This window comes from Hipposideros armiger, unplaced genomic scaffold (genome assembly GCF_001890085.2).
Source record: "Hipposideros armiger isolate ML-2016 unplaced genomic scaffold, ASM189008v1 scaffold_83, whole genome shotgun sequence".
NCBI classification, from domain to species: Eukaryota; Metazoa; Chordata; class Mammalia; order Chiroptera; family Hipposideridae; genus Hipposideros; species Hipposideros armiger.
Genome location: NW_017731433.1, coordinates 2,150,945 through 2,174,690, shown reverse-complemented (window position 1 = coordinate 2,174,690; position 23,746 = coordinate 2,150,945). Strand labels below are relative to the sequence as shown.

The 23,746-nt window shown below is 36.2% G+C and overlaps 1 protein-coding gene across 11 annotated transcripts in view; it reads left to right on the top strand.

The window, feature by feature from the left end:
* MECOM (MDS1 and EVI1 complex locus) overlaps positions 1-6,620 on the top strand; it is a 277,303-nt gene extending 270,683 nt beyond the window's left edge. For 9 of the 11 annotated variants that reach the window (XM_019643952.1, XM_019643951.1, XM_019643949.1 and 6 more), the window contains 3 exons: positions 91-327; positions 1,180-1,363; positions 5,040-6,620. In XM_019643952.1, the coding sequence (XP_019499497.1) occupies positions 91-327; positions 1,180-1,363; positions 5,040-5,174 (556 nt within the window). In that variant the 3' untranslated portion in view covers positions 5,175-6,620. The remainder of the gene's footprint in view (positions 1-90; positions 328-1,179; positions 1,364-5,039) is intronic. The other 2 variants (XM_019643955.1, XM_019643956.1) reach the window with 2 other exon arrangements.
* Positions 6,621-23,746: the final 17,126 nt, after the last annotated feature.

Sequence of the window (23,746 nt, the reverse complement as noted above, 5' to 3'; positions counted from 1 at the left end):
GTTATTAGGAAGACATGATAATAAAGCTAACTGCCTATTTAAACATGAAACCAATAACTGGCCCTTTTTCTTTTTTTATGCTTTTGAAAGAATGAATGGCAGCCACTTTAAGGACGAAAAGGCTTTGGTGACCAGTCAAAATTCAGATTTACTGGATGATGAAGAAGTAGAAGATGAGGTATTGTTAGATGAGGAGGATGAAGACAATGATATCACTGGAAAACCAGGAAAGGAACCAGTGACAAGTAATTTACATGAAGGAAACCCTGAAGATGACTATGAAGAAACCAGCGCCCTGGAGATGAGTTGCAAGACGTCCCCAGTGAGGTAAGTGCCTCGGGTGACATTAATAAATCATCAACAGTAGATACACATGGTTATAATTCCTCCTGTTCTGCTCTTCCATTAAAGCAATATTTCAGGTGATAAGCAATTTGTGAGTAACAAGTCATAAAAATTGAAGTTGAATTAGCAAAACATACACAGGGATTAATTTTTAAATAGATGAAAATAATGTAGCCATCAACATAACCTATAAGCATATAAATACATCAGTGTTTGTGGAACTCTGATTAACCTGAGGTAGGAAAGATAAGTGAAAATTACACAAATACACAATGATTTATATAGATTTTACTGAAAAAAATGCAAAAAAAATAGAGATTTCAACATTATCTAATTCATTCGATAATCTGGTGTGTTATTGGTCAAATAATATTGAGATAAGTTTCACTTCATTTGACATATATGTAATCTATATAGATGATAGATTTTTTAAATGGAGAAATTAACCAAATAGTGAAATTGATGGGAATATTATGTTTTCATATGGATAATGGTTGCTGATGAAATATTATTGCAACTGGCTTTATTTTAAATGGAAATTATAAACATATGATTTCTGTCTCCACTGCATTGCTGATTTCACATATCATTGATTTCACCTCTTTGTCTCAAATATATGCTTGCTTTAGTTATGAAAAATCTTAAAAGAAATATATTTAAGATATAATATTTGTAAACATTTTAAAGAACCCAATAATTGATGCATGCTACTTTATACTGCAAATATAATATAACATTCAACAACTGTATAGATTCAAATGAAAAGTGATTTGGTTGCATAACAAAATGAAAAAGAAAAAAAATCCTCTGTGCTTTCCTATTGGTTCATTTTAGGTATAAAGAGGAAGAATACAAAACTGGACTTTCTGCTCTAGATCATATAAGGCACTTCACAGATAGCCTCAAAATGAGGAAAATGGAAGATAATCAATATACTGAAGCTGAGCTCTCTTCTTTTAGTACCTCCCATGTGCCAGAGGAACTTAAACAGCCGTTACACAGAAAGTCCAAATCACAGGTATATATTTTCCAGCAGTATAGCATCATGATGACATTGTGCCTTTGATGCCAAAAGGCAGATAGATATTCTATGTTTGCAGTATTCTAGAATCTGAACAGGTTCAGGTGCTTTACTCACAATGTTCAAATCTTTACTCTATGACCGAATCAAAATTCGTTAACTAATACAGCAATTAATATGGCTGCATTCTGCGCAGAAATTTTGTGACAAACCATATCCTACAATAATCATTCCTTTACTTCGCAATTCCCTTTTTTCATATATAGTCCATAACGTTTCCTTGCACCTACTTATATATATTACTTCAGAATTATATTCTAATTGCTTTGCATCTATAATTTTTGTCAACCTAATGATATTTCAAGATCTTTGAGAAGTGAATTCTGTCCTCTATTTTTTTTATCCTCTATTTTTTTATCCCTTGTTATAGATATTTAATTAATAAGTCATCTAATTATAGAATTTAGGAGTACACTGAGGATAAGAGAAAAAGAGAGTTGCCAAGTCTGCAGCAACTTAAAGGCAGATCTAGAAATAAAACCTATTAATTTTTATTGAATGAACAAATGAATGATACCCAAATTCATTGGGTTCTATAACATTTTATCAGCACTATGATAACTAAAATAAATCCATTTAAGGATCCATAAATACCAATTAAAAAAGCCTCAGTTCTTTTATCACACATAAAAAAAGGAAGTCAGTTACTTTCTGCTTGATATCCACACTCAACCAGATTGTTCATTCAGGTCAATCAACAAACAAACAAACAAACAAACAAACAAACTTCCTGTTATTACCATATTTGTTGGTCACTTTGGATTGTTTGAGCTATTAGTCTATTTTGGAGGTGGCCTGACATATCAAACCATGTGAGGATATTGACTTGTATATTTAGAAACGATTTCCTATTTGGCTGAGATGTTTTGGGCTGGTCTTAATAGTAAATGTGGTCATATCTCAACTAAGGTGGGGAAAAGATTTTGCCGATGGGATAAGACAAGTTTTTAAATATCAGTCAATTCAGTACAAACTCTAAGATATCATGTATGGTAATAGGCAAAGTAAATGTTCTTTTTGGACTGAAGTTAAAACAGCCAGCTTCGACACTGGAGTTGCCAAGCTCCATGAACTTGAGAACATCACTTCATGACTGTAGGTACTATTTCCTCATTGTAAAGAGGGCTGAAGGGAGAAGATATCTAAGATCCCTTCCTGCTTTATGATTCAGTGGGGATACAAATGAATTTTTCAGTTTCTAGCATTAAAAATAAACTAGCTAGAGTAGACATCTCATTTTCACCTAGAGACCACTATAAGAGGTGGCTAGTATTTTTTTAAACCCTTAATTTCTCATTCTTCCTTCTTAGTTAATCAGAGATATTCGGAGATCCAGGTTTTCTTTTACTTTTTTTTAGTATTTAAAAATTACTCCTCCAAAATACTTTTCCTTGTAGACAGAATACCTAAAAATTTCTTAAACTCTCAGACATGAATATAAAGCAGAGGGCCTGAAAATCTAGAGATAATGGGTATGATATATTTCAGTACCAGCCTTTTGAAATCAAGTACCTGCCCAGCTAGGCTAACAATTACCATCACGGAATACTAGCATTTTGCAATCTCAGCTTATATTTTTATTGTTACTTGATAATGTCATATATATCAGTTTGGAAACAGGCCTTTTGGCAAACTGACTTTCATGAGACTATTCATTTATTCAGTTGTTATTAACTGTCAGTTATGTACTGGGCACTGATCCTTGTGCATGAAAATGTTTATTTCCTTTGATTACCCAAAATGGCAGATATTCTATGTTTGCCATTTTCTGTAATCTGAATAGACTCAGATGCTTTACTCAAAACACTCATATATTTACTCTGTGATTCTTATAGTGATTGAATCCAAAATTGTTGAGCAGTACAACAGTGGCTGCATTCTGCCTGGAATCTTCTCTTAAAAACCTGTCGTTCAAAAATTAGTTTCATGATTATAGGCACTATTTCTATTAGGCACACTGAGCTAAGCACTTTATATAAGTTAGTGCATATGATTCCTCCACAACCCTTGGAGGCAAGTTTTTGTTATTACTATCCCTATTTTATATGAGGAAAGTGACCTTGAAAGGTTAAGCAAGTTGCCCAAGATTACATAGCTAGTTGAGTAGAGGTAGGTTAGAAGCCAGGATTAAAATTCAGGATTCTAAAATTTTCTCTGTACCCCCTTTCATCTTTCCAAATATCAGAATGGGTTTTGTTAAAACCATTTCAGAATAACCTTTACCTTTATTTTTTAAAAGTGGGTATACAATTAGAATAGATAGTGTAAGTTCAATGTTCACTTTACCCATACTTTACACTGGACAAAGGACAGGGACTCTATAGTATTTGTCCTTGAATCCCTGGGACTTAGTACAGTGCCTGGAACAGAGAGTAGGTGCTTAGGAAATATTTGTTGCATGTCTGCTGAGATCTCTGCTGAGATGTTGTAGAGGTCCAGAAGGCAAACTGCATACATAAAAGTCAAATGTGTACATTTAGAGCAATCACCCAGCAAATCAAAATCAGCCTGCAAGGGCAGATTTTCTAACTGAATGCCATGATTACGGAAGAAACCACAGACCAGCCACATGTCTCAGCATGACTCCCAGAGATGAAATTCTGCTTAACAACAGAGGCATTTTGTCTTTGTTTACAGACAGTGGAATGTCTTTGGCAGGACTTTAATGATTCCACTTCAGCAGCATTTTGACAAGCAAGTTTAGCAATGGATGAGACCAACAATAGCAAATCAACAGTGAAAAGTTCACTCCCAAGTCAAGACCAAACTTTTCATTTGAATATTTTCCTTGGCAACGAGTGGGGGATTCGTTGAACACTTATTTAGATTTTGACATGATAATAGGGAAGAAAGAACACTTCCTCACAGGGCACTTCCCTGCACCTTCTGCTCAGCAGACAGTGGAGCACAAGTGGGTTAAAACGTTGTGGGGTCTTGCATTTTGTTTCATTTTTGGTAGATCTGACTTGATCTACCCAAACTTTCAAGATCTTTGGGTGTCATTGTTGAATGTTCTAAGCATGGAGGGAACTGGAAAAACAACACTAGATCAAAAATGGGACAGAAATAAGATTTAATTATGCCTCTCCCACTATCTAGTTGAGTGACTTTGGGCAAGTCATTTTGCCTTCAATGCTCTCATTTATAAAGTGCAGGAGTGGGTTGAACTGTTTCCTTTCTTAGACCACAGTGCTGTCAAGGCAGGTCTGTATCTTATTCATATTTGCAGTTTTCAGTCATAAGCACACAGTGCTATTTTTGGTGAGTTGATTGTGTGCACAAACAGTAGATGGATGACTCTTATATTTATGGTTGGGGGAGTGGGGAGGACTTCTGTTTCTTAATGGAGGAACAATTGACAGTTTGGGTAGGCTAGGTCATGTTTTGCTCTGTAGATCATATCACTTTTGTGGTCCCTAGGCACTGAAGGCCAGCAGTAACTCCATGTCATTATATCGCACATACACAAATGTCCAACACTTTTCCAAACTCACCCATGAAGGATGCTCCTACTCAGGATCCCTTCTCTTTCTAACATTCACCAATAATGTTCTTCAAATTAAAAGTGATGTTTTTCAAATGCCATTTACTGAGTCTCTCCTTTTCACCCCAGGCATATGCTATGATGTTGTCATTGTCTGAGAAGGAGTCCCTCCATTCTACATCCCACAGTTCTTCCAACGTGTGGCACAGTATGGCAAGGGCCGCGGCAGAATCCAGTGCCATCCAGTCCATAAGCCACGTATGACATTACCAAGGTTGACCAGAGTGGGACCAAGTCCAACAGTAGCATGGCTCTTTCATATAGGACTATTTAAAAGACTGCTGAGCAGAATGCCTTAGAAACCTGAAGGGTCACTCATTTAAAGTCTGGTGACCTTAAACTGAATGATTAAAAAAAAAAAGAAAGAAAGAAAGAAAGAAAAAAGAAAGGAAGAAAAAGAAACTATTTATTCTCGATATTTTGTTTTGCACAGCAAAGGCCGCTGCTGACTTCTGGAGGATCAATGCGACTTAAAGAGATTCAGTGAAAATGAAAAACTGGCTGGGGAGAAAGCATCTATCTTCCAGTTCACCCTGCCCTAGAGTGTGGGTGGTGGGCGAGAGGGACAGTTGAGATGGCAGCATTGATATGAACGAACACTCCATAGAAACTGAATTCTTTTTTGTACAAGATCACCTGACACATGATTGGGAACAGTTGCTTTTGATTGCAGATTTAATTTTTTTTCCTTTGTTAAAGTTTTATGTAATTTAACCCTTTGAAGACAGAAGTAGTAGGATGAAATGCACACTCGATTATTATAGAAACATAACAGGGAGTACTTGTTTCCCATTAACTTTTGCCTTCTTAAGTACTTTGTTTAAAATTAGGGAGAAAGGGTATGTGTATATTGTAAACTATGGATGTTCAATGCTCACAGAGGTTAAGTCAGTGAAGTAACCTGTTCATCACCAGTACCGCTGTACCACTACACTAATAAATGTTTGCCAAATCCTTGTAATAACATCTTGATTTTAGACAATCATGTCACTGTTTTCTAATGTTTAATTTTTTGTGTGTGTTGCGTGTATCATGTATTTATTTGTTGGCAAACTATTGTTTGTTGATTAAAATAGCACTGTTCCAGTCAGCCACTACTTTCTGACGTCTGAGGCACACCCCTTTCTGAATTTCAAAGGACCAAGGTGACTTGACCTGTGTACGGGAGTGCCAAATGGTGTTTGGCTTTTCTTAACATTCCTTTTTTTGTTGTTGTTGTTTTGTTTTCCTTCTTAATGAGCTAAATACGAATAGATGGCAACTTAGTTTTTGTAATACTGAAATCGATTCAATTGTATAAACGATTATAATTTCTTTCATGAAAGCATGATTCTTCTGATTAAAAACTGTACCCCATATTTTATGCTGGTTGTCTGCAAGCTTGTGCGATGTTATGTTCATGTTAATCCTATTTGTAAAATGAAGTGTTCCAGACCTTATGTTAAAAGAGAGACCTAAATAACAGACTGTATTCAGTTATTTTGTCCTTTATTGAGGAACAGACTTGTTTTCTTTTTGTTTGTAATCTCATTTTGAAATAATCGGCAAGTTGAGGTACTTTCTTCAAATGCTTTGTACAATATAAACTGTTATGCCTTTCAGTGCATTACTATGGGAGGAGCAACTAAAAAATAAAGACTTACAAAAATGGTTATTTTTCCCACTGTATGGTATTTTCCTTTCTCATGCAATTTTGGTTTCCCTTTGGGATCCAGTGATTTAAAGATATGGGGTCTGGAGCCTTGATGCCCCTCTACATTCCAGATGCATGGAATGTAGAGCATGTTTATATTGTTTTGAGATGACATAAGGGATAGCCCTTGGCCCATAAGGAGTTGGGGGTATCTGCTGCTCAGTGTTCTGAACTTTCTCCATGTGGTACAAAGTCAGTGTGCTCACGTGCAACACGAACGTCCTTGGTATCACTCCATTATAGTTTTAGTTTTAGTTAAGACACAGCAACCTACAGTTTTTCTGCTTGGTTTTACATAGTGCATGACAAAAGGAGTTCTGTTTCTTATTTTTTTCTTTTAATTACTCAAATACTGTTAATTGATTCACAAGGAAGAAAAAAACAACCCCTTTACATTTTCTATGATCTTCTTAAGTTTTGTTCATGTGCAAATTATCAAGTTATAATCAGAGGATAGACATAATTTTGTTTTCTTTCTTTACTGTGGCAAAAAAAAAATTCCCTACATATTGCTACAAATTCTTCAAAATAATCATTTAACAATTGCTTCATATTCCATCAGGTTTGATCTATAATTCCTTCAATCATTCCAATTTTGTTGTAAATTTAGGTTTTCTGGTTTTCACTTGAGTAAATAAAGGTATTTTAATTTTAATGCACACAATTGTCTCTGTGTGTTCATCATATATGTACACACAGGGTTGAAATGTGAAGAGTGGTATTTTCATATGATAAATTCTCTGGTGGGAGACCAGTTATGAACATAGTTTTTGCTTCTTAAATATAATGCCAATTCTTTTAGAATATGGTTATTCCAATTTTGCCTGGTCATAGAGGTTTTAACAAGGCCTGAAAAATAAATAAGTATGACACGTGGAAATAGATCCAGATGAATTTCTTCATTTATTTATTCTTAGTCACAATGCCAGTTACATAGAGAAACTTCCTCATATCCTTTTTAAATGTCAGTAGTGTAGTATTTAAATATATGGGATATAAATATTGATTTTTAAAAATAGTGTGCACAGAAAGAAGTCAGGAAATACACTTACGCTATAAATCTGGTCGATGAAGAATCTAGTATTTGGGACAGAAGCAAAACACCCTTAAGAAAGTGGAGATCTAGAACATGTGTATTTTTCTTTGTGTTAAAGAATATAGGTATACATTCTGAAGCAATTCAAATTCTCCCAATGCACGGAATTCTTGTTAGACTATGAGCATGACATTTCAGTTGTTTGCTAATACTTAGTCCCTCCAAATTCCAAAAAGGCTTTCAAGCCTTACATTTCTGCTTTCTTTTCCATTCATTTCGCCAGCAGTCCTCCACCACATGGCCCTGTGGGGAGGCAGCGAGATACAGCCGAGACAATATTGGATTTGGAAACTGAAGGCCTGGGTTTGAGTTCTGGCTCCACTACTTTACTGGCTTTGAGGTCTCGGGCAAGTCACATACCTCTCAAAAATCTCATCTGTGAAACCAGGGAAATAATACCTGCTTTCCTGCTACTGCATTGGGTTTCTGTGAATGTCGAAAATCAAAATATGTTTCTGGAAATACTTGGTAATAGTTGTACACACGAAAGGCATTTTATAATTTTCATGGTCATAGTTAAGGGATTAGAATGTGTGTGTGTGTGTGTGTGTGTGTGTGTGTGTGTGTGTACATATGTACATACAGAAACACTATGCTAACAGGAAAATTTTAGAATAAAACAAAAATCTATTGTAGATTATACACAGTGAAAATTGATATTTTTCAGAAAAAATAATGTTAAAGGTGTTTCTTAAACAAATATGTGGCTTTGTAAAATAAACAAAGCTCAGTCCTTTCAAAACATGAGCCATCTAGTATAATTGTTGAGAGCGCTCAAAAAAGTAAAGGACAGTTAAAATCCATTCAAAGAATAGGCACATTCATGCTTTTGTTTTCAGCTAGCGACCACCAACCAGTCTTACTTCTGTACAGGATAAATAAAATGAGTTATTCATTTTCAAACTGCCTGCTATGTGAATGTCATGCCAGAAATGTGTATATCCATTGCCTCAGCTATTCACCACCGGAGGCCTGCATGCGAGGAGCATTATTTCTATTTCACAGATGAGGAAACTGGAGCTCAGAGAGTTTAAGAACCTAGCTTACAGTCACCTGGCTAGGAACTGGCTGGCTGAGAATCTAGGGGTACCTGGATCCTTAACCCACACTTAGCTAAGCTTTTCAGACCTTCCGGTTCAGGCACAGTTAAAGAAATCTGAAAAGGAATGTTCCAAACCAAGGAAATGTGCCCACGGAGAGTTAGGCTGTCAGAGATGCAACTGTGCCCGGGAGACATTTAGGCGTCTAAGCCTTGGCTGTGAAGAGTTTGAAAGGTGAGTGCCAAGCACTGGTTCCCAGGCTTTCTTTATTCAGGTTATCTCAAGTCAGAACCAGCAATACTGGTGCTTTTGAAAGATTCTAAATGCTTCCTTAATAAGAGAAGGAACTTAGTCATCTTGTTTGCATATTCCTAGCAGGTGTTTTGAGTTTCCTCCTTACATTTTTTTTTTGAAAAATAAAACAAATACAAAAAAACAAACAAACCAACTTTTACCACAAACCTACATTTTGAAATTATTAACATGGCATGAGTTGAACCCTTTATAAAATGGTTAGCAGTATCATCATGAGAGACTGCAAATGCGAAAGCAAGTGCAGTTAAGAAGTGGACTTATTTTATTCTCTAGTTTGAAAGAATTGTGAATGGAAGGAATGTGGGGAGAAGTGGGAAAAGAGAAAGGAAAAAACAAATAGACTGGGTCTGGGAGCCCCAAAGAGAGAGAGTTTTGAAAGCAAGCCAGCTCTACGCCCAAGACACTTAGGTTAGTATTGAATTGTTCATTATATTCTGCACAACCCATTTCTGAATACAAGAGACTGTCCTTGGTGCAACATATATTTAGAAAAAAGATGTAAGATGGTAACTATAAAAAAAATTCAGAAAATCACAAATGCTGGTGAGAATGTGGAGAAATTGGAACCCTCGAGCACTATTGGTGGGAATGTAGAATGGTGAAGCCACTATGGAAACCAGTATGTCAGTTTCTCAAAAATTTAAAATAAAACTACCATACGATCCATCAATCCCCCTTCTGTGTATACATCCAAAAGGAATTGAAAACAGGGTCTCAAAGACATATTTGTATATGCATGTTCATAGTAGCATTATTCAAAATAGCCAAAAAGTGGCAGCAATCCAAGTGTCCACTGATGGATGAATAAGATATACAAAAGGTGGTATATACAGAGAATGGAATATTATTCAGCCTTAAAAAGGAAGGACATTCTGACACATGCTACAACATGAATAAAACCCTGAGGACATTATGCCGCATGAAATAAGCTAGTCCCCAAAAGATAAATGCTGTATTATTCCACTCATATTAGGCACCGTGAATTTCACTAATTGCATAAAGCTAGAAAGCAGCATGGTGGATGCCAGTGGCTGGGGGCAGGAGAGGAAAGGTGACTTATTTAATGGGCATAGGGATTCAACTTCACAAGATGAAAAGAGTTTTGGAGATTGGTTGCACAACAGTGTGAATGCACTTACTGCCACTGGACTGCACACTTAACATGATTAAGGTGATAAATTTTATGTTATGTTTATGTTACTAGAATTAAAAAGAAAAGGAAAAGTGTAATTCCTCTCTATCTATACAGTGCTTAAAGGTGAAATAATCTAATTCTAGTAAACTCAGACAGAAAAAGAAATTACCAGGTGCATATGGGAGAGCCCATAACAATGGGTCCATATTAAAATTCTAAGCATAGAGAATGAAATTGGCCCTATACAAACCCTACTTGATCAAGAGCACAATTAAACTCATCTAAAGGCACACGACAGAATAAGCCAGTTCCCATACAGCCAAATTGAATAGCTCCTCCCAAATAAGTGGACATCAAAAACAATAAAGATCCATACCACCTGAACGATAAGGAAAACTAACAAATATGCAAGGGCCAGTATTTTCAGGGCAGGACACGATTTGATTATGTCAAGGGTAATCAGAGGGATAACATGCTAGTGCATGCAAAATTAGAACTGTTTCAGAAAACATAGGTCTTATAACACTCACAGGAACAATTGTTCCAGAGAATTTCTGAAGTAAGAATCATTTTTTAAACAATGTTTCAATTATGACTCTTACTGATGACTGTACCAAGATTGACAATAAAACTGTAGCCAAGTATTCATGTGCTACTCAGAATTAAACCATATTGATTTATGAAAGGACTTGCAAACTTCTTTGGGGGTACATACAATAATAATAATGGTCAGTAAGAAAGTAAAGCATTTGTCTGAATCAAAAGCCTTCAGTAAATCAAAGTGTGGAAAGGAAACCAGAAACCGCTCTAAATATTTTTAACGGAGAGGGCTTTAATGCAGTGGATTGTTTACCAAAGCTATGGAAGAGCTGGTAGAGCAAAAGGAAGAAAAGAATGAAACCAGAGACCCGGAAGTGACCTACACCCCACTAACCCTGAGGCTGTGGAAGCCTGGCTGCTGCTGCTGCTGCTGCTGCGACTCAGAAGCTGCTTCTCCCTCTTGATTGTTTGCATCACCTGTCGCTGCTGCGGACAGAGTCACCCTTTCTGCTGCCTTCTCACCTCTCACTAGTGCCTTTCATTATACCTCAGTGGAAATCAGCTGGCGAGGGAGTTTGGGGAGTGAGGTTTTCAAGCGTCCAGGCCCCTGTGGTACAGAGGAATGGTGGGAACCATGCTGGGTACCAACAGATCATACCTGGCACAGAACCACCTAACCGGGACATGCAGTGCATAATAGTTCAATGGGGAGATCCTCCAATAGCTCCCCATTATTTTTAGAATGGATATCAACACAACATGGCCTCCAGGGCTCTTCATGACCTAGTTTTTGCCTAACTCTCTAGTCTGTCCCCACTTGTTTATTTATCTCAGATGTACTGGATTATTTTCAGACACCAAGTTCAACTCTACTTTCAAGGACCTCACAAATTGTACTCTGTGAACTTGGAATACTCCTTCTTATCTTCCTCTCAATCTAGAACCCCCTCTACCCAACCCAACCCCTCACATTCTTAGTTGGATAAATTAACTTAATGTTCAGACTTTAACTTATTTGTTACTTCTTCAGAGAAACTTTTTCTGATACCTTTCATTCTCCTCAACCTATTAATGTGAAATTAATAGTCCTATTTTAGTCTTTTATCAAACCATTTACTATATATTTAGTGTACCTATTATAATTTGTGTATATATATATATATATATATATATATATATAGTTTAAGATTTCTGCTTAAAATCTTAAGCTCCATGAATGCACTGTGTCTACATTGATTACTTCTGTAACCCCATGACTAGTATGAAGTATGGCATATTGTGACTATTCTATAAATTTTATTATATCAATTAGTAAATAAAAGAATTGCCTGGAAGGATGTACACTAAACCATTATCAGTGGTTACCTATAAGAATGAAGTGAAGAAAGGAATTTTTTATAGTGTATACTTTCAATGTTTTCAACAAGAATGACTTACTCATGTGTTTTAAGAAAAAAAAGCCCACATATTTCATCTTATGAGCATACCTCATGATCAAGAGATTCTCAATTCTAAGAATTCATCGTAAGAGACTAGATAGCATTGCATACTGATATTTGCAAACATGAATGTTTATTAAACATTAACAATAAAAAATTACTATCAACATAGAAGTCAAACAAAAGAGACTCAGTGAGGTAAACTGTATCGTCTGCATGACCATGGTTAAATACATGGACATATAATCTCAACATATTATTAACTGAGCAATCAGGTTACAAATGGCTGGAAGTTATATAGTGTAACATTTTACTGATTAGTAGGATTATGGGTAAATTAAATTTTCTTTTTTCTTTTTGCTTATCTACATTTTTACATTATCTAAAAATAAACACGTGTTACTCTTTAAATGAGAAAAACATTATAAAAACAAACAAAACAGTTCCTCTCAAATGATTAAACAGCACGAAGGGAACAAAAAAGATTTTTGAGAGAATGACTAGAAGCTTTCAGATCATCAACTTGGAGAGTAGGTTGAGACCAACTTGCTTACTACGCAAATGACAACAGTGAGAGCTAGAAAGAGTAATGATGTTTTTGTCCAATGTCCAAGGTCACACAGCTGATTTGGAGTCTAAACTCAGGTTCTGCTTTCTGGGTCACTACAATATGTGAACCACTCTCATGGTGACGAGTTGGATATGAGTAGAGTGGAGGGAAATTCTGGCATCCCACAAGAGATCTTGCTTGGGTCAAGGGCTTCTGTAATGAGTTCAGGGGTCAGATTACCTCCAAATTAACACCATGCAGTACTTGAACTTGTTTTTATGTGTTATCAACAAAAAGAAAACATGTTTTTAAAGCAACAAACTTTATTGTACTTATTGTACATATTATTAAAAAAGTAGAGTTACAGTATCCATTTTCCACATGTTGATTCTTATTGATTTCATTTCAGTTTGGGGTTACAACTGCTCATCAGAAATGGGGCTCCTTTAACTAACTGAATGGTATTGAGCTCACATGAGTCAGAAAGAAGTGGTCAAAAGCATCGTGTGTAAAAACCCAATTTGTGCCCAGTTTGACATGTCAGAAGGCAAAGCTGACTTTTAATACTTTGTCTACATTATTGCCCTGCAGGATAAAATTTTGGCTTCTTCCCATCATCTCTTACAGGCAGCAGTATTTTAAAATCAGGATAAATAAATCGGGAGAAGAAAAGTTCAGAGATTCCCCCAAAGAAGCAAAGTTAACAAGCCTAGGAGGAGACCAGCTAGTGTCATGACCTTGTCAAAAAATATCTTCTCACCACTACCATTGAAGTCATCCTGATCTGTGACAGTCACATTCTCTTCACATAAAATAATAATGGGTTATTCTAGGAAAGGTGACATATTAAGTGATTTCAGTTGGCATTACTTTGAATTAGTGAATCTGATCCTTTTCTCTGTGGTAGCAACGGGAGAGGTTATTTTTATAAAAGGGAGAACAGAGTAGGGTGAAAACAGAATGTAAGGAGACAGATTTGAGGAACTCTCCAAATGGGCAAGACAGGGACACATGAAGTAGTGTATGGTGACAGCAATCTGGGTGTTCTATTTACTTGGGATGGGAAGATGCCATAAGGCAGAGAGAAGGGTGCAGATTTTTATTTTGTTTTAGTCAAGAACCAATTCTTTCATCAAAATTCACTTGCCAAAGATAAAAGTAAGGACTAAGTTTTCAATCCGACAGATTAAAAAAAAATAACAGAGGGATGAATTGGAAGTCTCAGTGAAGAATTTTTGATAAGCAAATCTATTGTGATCATGTAAATAGGAAGATTCATTTAGCTCTGTGGTTTTCTAAACCTCTTCTGAGCAAAAAACACTGACTTCTAACAGATAAAGACTTGGGGGCCGGCCGAATGGTGCATTGGTTAAGAGCTGGCTTGGGATGCCAGAGGGCCCCGGTTCGAATCCCACATATGAGGGCCAGTGACACTGCCCTCTACAGCTAAGATGCTGAACAACAGCTCAACCTGGAGCTGGGCTGCCCTGAGTCGCTGGCGACGGCATAGGCTGCAGCCCCTGTGGCAGTGGGTTGCCATGGGCTACTGTATGTAGCCAGCAGCCAGCGTGAGCAGCCAGCAGCCGCAGTGAGCAGCCGTCCAGAAGCCCGTGACTGATCTGCCTCGCCAGGGAAGAGCGCAATGATGGTGCCAACTTGGGCCAGTGAAGCAACATCCTCCACAACCAGACTGAAGAACAAAAGGACAGCAGCTTGTCTGTTCCCCTTCCCCCAATTCCCCAATTAAAAAAAAATAAAAATAAAAATAAATAAAAAATTAAAAAAAAAGATAAAGACTTGGATTGTTCTGCTCTGAATTTTTTCAATATCGTCCTTACAGAAAAACTCATCCCCTTGTTAGTATTATTAATATAGTGTCTACTGTTATTTAAACTGGTAAATGAGTGGTATTTTGTTTGCTGTTCTTTCACATACTTAAAATGAATACATTCCTCTTCAGATTTTTCCAATAAATCCAATAAATTTTGTAAAATTAAAAAAAGTAGTTGCCAAGGTCATTTCATTTTGTTTTTTAAAATGCCATCCACAGACACAAAAAAATTAAAAAAATAATTAGAGAAAGTGGACTTTCTCTCATTAAAGCCTTAACTTTCAGAAGAGACTTAGGGCTACTATGTAGGATTAATTGGCTACCACAGTTCTTGGACAGGCAACAGAAATATAGGAAGGCACAGAGGCAGTCAGTGAGATCTGAAATGTTATTACTTCTGCCACACACTAGTTGTATGAACTCATGCAAGAACACTGATTCCCAAATTAATGATTTAGGTATCACAATTTTTCGTATATCTATATACCGCCTGAATCATTGCTTACTTCATATTTCTTTGTCATTTTTTTATACTTTGATAATTTTATTTTAAAACAACATATAATTAGAAATCAACTTCCCATATATATCACTTAATCTTAAAAATAAATACGATGAAAAACTACAGCAATATTATTCTATTATAGTGAGGCACTTGTAGTCAATGTTACTACTTCCTGGGTATATTGAAAAACACACATTCCTGTTAGAGAGGTTAATGTGACCAGTTCTGTCTAATGAATTCTAAGGGGAAGGGACACATCACACTTTTGGGTCAAATAATTTAATTGGCAATACACAGTTCTCTTAATTCTCTTTCTCTGATTTGGCGAAGAAGAAAGCTTCAGGTTCTAGATGATGCAGCTATAAAATGGTAGAAACTTGATCCTGGTTTTTGAATAATGGTGACATAGAATTACTTCCATCCTGAACACCAGACCATTATGATATAAACTATAAATAAGAAATATACTTTTGTTCAGTTCCGATGCTGAGACTTTGAGTGTGTTTTTTGCCCACAACAAAACCTGACCTATTCCAATCAATACAACAGTGTTGCCCACCCAAGGCTGTGGTCTATTTGTCTACTTGTTCTTTATTGAAAAAAATGAGGAAATTAGGAAGTGTCAGAGAGATGTTAGAGAAATATTATCTCTAAAGTGACATTTTCTGCTTTAATATGATGAAAACTTTTTAAATAATTAAAATGAGAAGAATTCCTTTCATGTACATGCTTCAAATGTATCCCTATCTCTTGAAATATACTAGGCAAAATATGTAACTCTTTGACCTTTGGTTCCCTTATCAAGACAATGAAAGAAAATAGTTGCTTTAGAATGATGATAGAAAAACATGTGAAGATGGTAGTTAGCATATAATCAAAAAATTTTAATGGGTTTTATTTTAAAGTTATATGACATTACACAATGTAGTACAAGAATATTTTGAAGAACACATATTTATTTAACACTGCTACAGGCTCTGGAAGATATACAAAACAAAAATGTACTTTGATTGGGCAAGCCTCTCTGAGTTGGTAACATTCAAGTCAGGACCTGATGCTGGGAAGAAGTCCTCTGTGAAAGATCTGAATAAATTGTATAGCAGACGTAGGGAGAAGTGTGTAAAGATCCTCAGACATCCAGATACGTGTGGTAAAAGAATGGAATCGGAGAGACTAGACAATACGGGAATAAGTTGCAGAAGAGATGAAGAAATGTATCATTTAGGTTATATTAAGGAGGGAGAGCCAATAGGACCTCCTGATGGTTTGGCCTTTGAACTATTCAAATAGTACTTAAAACAATAATTATAATTTATTGAATCCTTAGTATGTATATAGCACTGAGGATAATGCTTGTATTTCTTTTAACCATCACAACAATCCTGTCCATGAGAAAGACAATATTTTATTCCCGTTTTATCATTTGGGAAACTGAAGTTAAAGATGTTAACAAACTTACCCAAGATTATATAGCAGGTTAATAAAAACAACTGTGAACCCACCCAGGTGCTGTCTCCAAAGGCTGTGAAATCAATCACTCTTCCATCCTGATGACAAGGGATGTTATTTTATTTTTCCACTGATTAACCAGCAATTACATTTTTCTATATGAACTGTATCTCACTCCTTGTCTTTTGACTATTTGAAATCTAATCATGAAGATATCTTAAGATATAGCCATGTGCTTAAAATTTTGCCTGTGTAAACAGAACACTTTGCAAAGGAATGTAAGGGTTGAGGGTTGCATGAACAGTCCAGCTATGCAGAGTAGGATGGATGCCACTTAACTTTGACCAATTACTCACATATGTCTTGAGCATGAAAACTATTTGTTGGTTTCCTACAATTATCCATGGAACAGTGCAAAGTTCTGGGTCACTTCACGGTAGGTGGTTGCTTTCCAAACAAAGTAATTTCTGTATGCATATGGGTTTGTGTGAGTATGAGGGGGTGGAGAAGGAATGCAGAGGGGCAAGTGAAAAGATAGGTGGATTAGAAGTTGGCTAGTGGGATGTGGCACCATCAAGTTGGCTAGTGAGATGTGGCACCATCGATAGAATCTCAGTAAAATGTGTTGTAGCGAGAGAAAGCAAAATGCAAAATATGCATAGTTTGAACCAGACCAGCCTAGATAAAGATCACAGCTATGTTATTAACTAATGCATTCAATACAGAAATAGTAACAGCTACTACATAGTAGGGGAAAAGATTGCAACCATTGATGCATATGAAGAATTTGGTGCATAATCCATGTGTAATAAATAATAACAATAAATTACCAGTTTTGAATTTCACTGTAATGCCTCCTGCTTTTTTCTTCTTAATTTTTATTGGTATTTCATTTATATTTTTTGCATAGGTAATATCTATTCATGGTAAAAATTCAAAAATTATAAAAGGGAGAGCAGTAAAAAATAAATTTTCTTTCTGCCCTTATATATAGCCCAGTAACCTGGTTCTCCTTCACAAACACAAATTCTGTTGTAAGATTCTTGGATATCTTTCCAGAAGGCATGCATATTACTTCCTTTATGTCTCCCACAAACGGTAGCATACTATATATGCCTAGATTTTTTTTTTTACTTATCTCGAACATCATTGCATATAAATTCAAATAAAGTTCTCTTATTCTCCTTTTTCTCTTTCTCTCTTTCATCTTTCTCTTTTTCTCCTTTTTTAAGTACATAATATTCCATTGTACCATAATTTCATTGACCAATCCTCAGTCAATGGACATTTCTCATATTTTCAATATTTTACTATTGGGAACAACACTTCAATGAATATCCTGATAAGTAGTCATAGAATTGCAAGGTCAAAAAGCATAGGCATTAGATTAATCCCTAAATAATTATCACTAATTAATATTCCCACCATTAATGTATAAGAGTGTTCATTTCTCCATACCAACACAACAAATAATCCAATATTTTGATCTTTGTCAATCTAAGATAATAAAACACAGTGTATTTATTTATTTCACTATGAGTGAGTTATATGAATCTTTTTGTTTATTTAAAGACCATTAGTTTTTCTTTTTATGTAATGTATCTATTTAGCTATCTGTTCCTATCCTTTGTCTTTCTATTGAATTATTGGTTTTGTTTTCCAAGGAGTTCTTTATCTAAGTAAACAGCATTTACTTGTGATTTTAATAATAATTTTAAGTTAGTTTTTTGCTATTTTCTGTTTTTACCTCACAGAGATTATTTTTGCAGCTGAATTCATTGATTTTTTCATTCTCTTTTTGGTTGGCTCATGTATAGAAAAAAGTTCCCCATTCTGATTATTTTTAAATTATGTTTTGCTCCATCTATAGTACATTTTGTTTTAAGATGTAAGGCAAAGATTTTATTTCGTTTCCCCAACATCATTTAATAATAATTGATCTTTTTATAGTTAATTTGAAATGCCACCTCTACATGTACTAGATTTTTACATGAATTTTTGTTTATTTGGGGGGCTTTTATTCTTTGCACTAATCAATTGACCTATTGAGAAGCCAGTAACACAGTTTTAATCAATATGGGTTTTTAATAAGTTTTACAGTAGAGTCAAAACTGTTCTGTACAATCATGTAAATTGTACATAACTCATTTTTCAGGACCACTTTTTTTCATAAACTCCAGGAATTGTTCAGTGTACTGCCTACATGACTAATGGACCAATACCATGCAATTGTTTAACTTTTTCAGAATTTCCTGGCCATTATTGCCAATTTATTTTTTAAAAGGAACTTTAGAATCAGGCTATATAATTTCAAAAAGTTCTATCAACTTGTTTTTTTTCAACTGGGACTCATTCAATTCACAGATTAATTTAGGGAGAATTAACGCCTACCTGGTACCATACTAAAAATCAATTTCAGTTGAATTATATATCTAAAAGTAAAAATTGATCAGCAAAACTTTGACCTAACATACAGTTAGAAAATCTTCATGACTTTAATGTCAAGAAATTTTCTTAAATGGGATATAAAAGTTCTCATCAAAAAGATAATTGGTTAGAAATTTTTATGTTCAAAATATATAACTCACACTAATCACTATATAATGAACCCATACTAATCAATAAGAAAAAGACAATCTCAATAACAATATAGGCAAGAGACTTGAATAGACACTTCATAGGATATAATATTTGAATATTCAACTTCATAAAAAAATCAAGAAATTCTAATTAAAGAAAGCCATAATGAGATTATCCTCCACACACATCAGACTTACTAAAATTAAAATACTGACAACATTAAAACTAAACTACAGAATAACCATCATTGAGAATCACATGAAGCCTAGCTGAACGGAACTCAGATAACTAAGGACATATGGAAGAAGCCACATAGAGGCTGGTAGGAGGGGCAGAGATGCAGAACAGGTTTATCCTACACCCATGTGTTGTGGTTAAAAATTGAGAGAGATATTTCAGCTGCAGAGGTCTGCACCTTGAGAAGTGAGGGGTCCCAGCCCCAGACCAGTCTCCCCAGCCCAGGGTTCCAGTGCCAGGAAGTTTATATAACATCTGGCCGTGAAAATTAGCACAGTGTGGCTGAGTGAGATGGGGGTTGCTAAAGTCCCAGGCATTCCTCTTAAAAGGTCTTCCCCATGGACTTACTCACTGCAGAACTCACCCACTCTGAGCTCCAGTGCTGGGGCAGCAGTTCAAAAGGCACCAGGAACATATGGAGAGGAACTGAATTGTCTAGCTTCAGAGTGAAGGCTGGAGGGGTAGCTTTCCCCCAAACAGAAGTACTGGCAGAAGCTACTGTTCCTTCGTTGAGCCCTCCCACCACCCAACCTGCATGGGCAGGGAGGTGACATATCTGAGTTCCCATCAGTCTACCTAAAAACATTTGCCTTGCCCTGATGATTCCCTGAGACCCCCACTCACCCAACTTGCAGGCCCACCCAAGCCACTTCCAGGATTTTCCATACAAATGTACTGTCTTGGTTCATGCTGTGGAATTTCCTAAAATCTCTCAAAGGTTCATAAACCCAAACAAGCAACATCTGGCCTCAGTGTGCCCTGTACCTCTTGCTAAACAGCTCCAAGCCTGGCACTAGTGGCAGCCGGCCTCAGTTTGCAGCTTAGCCTCTTCCCAGCACCTCCAAGCTCAGCACAAGTGGCAATCATTTGCACAACACTTTGTAGCTCATACTAAGTGGTCCTGGGCAGGGCACAGGCAGTGGATAACCTTGGCCTGCACAAAAGCCCCTCCCAAGAGGCCCAAGAACCAACATACCTGGTAGCCAGCTTCAGACCACACCAGAGCATCACCCAACTACCTCCACAAAAGACACAATCAAAGGGCAGACTCAGCAAGCAACAGAACCCCACTAAAGCAAATCTTGCTCTGTGGGGTCAGCCCCTGCACAACAGCTCTTCCACTGCAGTCACGGCCAGTTCTCACAATGAATCAGTCTGAAGGTCAATTCCTCCCATTGATGTTTCAACAACAATCAAGGCTCAAATACAACAGGAGGGCACACACAACTCACACAGAGGACATACCTGAAGCACTTAACTCAGGTGACCAAAGAGATTGCACCACTGGACCTCACAGGACACGTACTACATAAAGCCACTCTACCAAGATCAAGAGACATAGCAGTTGTACCTATTACATAGAAATAAACACACAGAGGCAGCCAAAATGAGGAAACAAAGAAGTATGCCACAAATGAAAGATCAGAACAAAGTTCCATAAAAAGAATTAACGAAAATGGAGACAGGCAAACTACTGGATGCAGAATTCAAAACACTAGTTATATGTATGCTCAAAGACCTCAGTGAGAACTTCAACAAAGAGATAGAAAACATAAAAATGGAGAGAGAAAACATAAAAAAAAAACCACTCAGAAATAAAGAATACAGTAACTGAAATAAGTACATTAGAAGGAATCAACAGTTGATTAGATAAAGCAGAGGATTGAATCAGTGATTTGGAAGATAAGGTAGTGGAAAACATGCAATTAGAACAGCAAAAAGAAAAAAGAATCCAGAAAAATGAGAATATTTTAAGGGGCCTCTGGGACAACATCCAGTGTACCAACATTAATATCATAGGAGTACCAGAAATAGAAGAGAGAAGGAGCAAGGAGTTGAAAACCTATTTGAAGAAAAAATGATGGAAAACTTCCCTAACGTAGTGAAGAAAATAGACATAAAGTCCAGGAAGAACAGAGAGTCCCAAGCTAGATAAACTCAAAGAGGTCCACACCAAGATACATCATAATTAAAATGCCAAAAGTTAAAGACAAAGAGAAAATCTTAAAAGCAGAAAGAGAATAGCAGTTAATTACCTATAAAGGCACACCCATAAAACTGTCAGCTGATTTCTCAACAGAAACTTTACAGGCCATGAAATATTCGAAGTGATAAAAAGTAAGGATCTACAATGAAGATTACTCTACCCAGCAAAATTATCATTTAAAATTGAAGAAGGGATTAAAGAGCTAAAGCAGTTTATCACCACCAAACCAGTATTGCAAGAAATATTAAAGGGACTGCTTTAAGAAGAAGAAGAAAAAATATTAATAATAAAACGACAATAACTACATATCTATCAACAATTACTTTCAATGTAAATGAATTAAATGTTCCAATCAAATGACATAGGGTGGGTGAATGGATAAGGAAAAAAGACCCATACACATGCTGCCTACAAGAGACTCACTTCATATCAAAAAGCACATATAGGCTGAAAGTAAAGGGACAGGGGAAAAGGTATTTAATGAAAATGGAAAAAAAAATGAAACAAAATAAAATACTGGGGTAGCAATACCTGTACCAGACAAAATGTACTTTAAAACAAAGGCTATAAAAAGGGACAAAGAAGGGCCCAGCAATTCTGCTTCTGTGTATTTATCCAAAGAAACCAAAAACAGTAATTTGAAAAGACATATGCATATATATGTTCATTGCAACATTATTTACAATAGCCAAGATACAGAAGCAACTTAAGTGTTCATCAATAGATCAATAGATAAAGAAGTGGTACAAGATATATACAAGAAATATTACTCAGCCAGAAAAAGGAACGAAATCTTGCCATCTGCAAGATGAACCTAGAGGGTGTTATGCTGAAGAAAATAAGTCAGACAGAGAAAGGCAAATACCATATGATTTCAGTTATATATGTAATCTAAAAATCAAAATAAACAAACAAACAAAACAGAAACCAACTCATAGATACAGAGAACATTTTGGTGGTTGCCAGACCAGAGGGGGGTTGGGGGATGAGTGAAAAAGGAAAGGAATCAAGAAGTACGAGTTGGTAGTTACAAAACAGTCATAGGGATGTAAAGTACAGCATATATTGACTATATTCAATAATATTGTTATAACTATGGTGTCAGATGAGTGCTGAATAACTACATTATTCTAGTTTTCTTTGTCTCTTGCCTCTTGTCTGGCTGATCATGTAGACTTTTGCCTTATTTTTCTGGTTCCAGTCTGTTCATACTCTCATCAGCTCTTTATACCATCAGCAGATTTATTTTTCAAATTACATGTGTGATCATGTATTTTAAAGACAAGTACAAAACAACTGTATATAAGCTATAATTAAAATTTCATAAAAGTTAACAAAGTGTGCATTCTATATGTAAGGCATGGACAAATTTATGGGTCCGCCTGACTCCTGCATAGAGGATGAAGTGTGAAATTTGCTGACTGCCATGAAAGTGTCTGTGGGCATACACACAAAGTTCTACCCAAGGAAGTCTCAGAATACTTCACAGACACCAATAATTGGAACCCTATGTGGTGTGTAGTTTAGTGAGGCAGACAATGGAGGGTAGCACATTCTGAACGAAAGGAACAGCAGTATAAGAGCTCAGAGATGTGGGAAAGAATGCTGGGTTTGAGGAATTGAGGAGAACTGTTTGGATAAGGAGCTGGACACATATGGGAAGGTAGTAGATGAGGCTGGAGAAGCTAGATGACTACAAACCCCTAAAATTATGTAAAGACTGTGGATATATCCTGCATGTGACTATAAGGAGTCACTGAAGAATTTATCAGTGCCAGAATGTGATCAGAGTTGGAATCTGGAAAGCTCATTCTAGGAGAAAGGACTGCAGTGGTGGAGACTAGAAACTGAGGGATCAATTAGTTCAGTGGTTCTCACACTTTTGCAATTGTTATCCATAGTAAAAAAAATAATTTTGAAATTGCAACCCAAAGTGTGATATTGTGATAAATAATAAGACATGTATATTTGGTCTTTTTCCCATTTCTGCCACAGAGCTCCTAAAACACTTGGAATTTCCTAAGTATTGATAACTATAAAGGTGTCTTTTGTTATGTTAATGAAGTGACCTTTGGACTACACCTAAGGATGAGGGTTGGTTGCCAATGGAGCCAATCAAGTGATTTGAGGATTGGAACTTTCAGTCCCACCCTGGACGACCTCAGGGGATAAGAGGTTGAATCAGTTCTCAATGGCGAATGATTTAATGAATCATGCCCACGTAAGGAATTCTCCATAAAAACTCCAAAGGATGGGGTTCAGAGAGCTCCTGGGTTGGTGAATATGTGGGGATGCAGAGAAAGTGGCTTGCTCATGAGGGCTAGAAAGCTCTGAGCCCTTTCCCCATTGCCTTACGCATCTCTTCCATCTAGCTGTTCC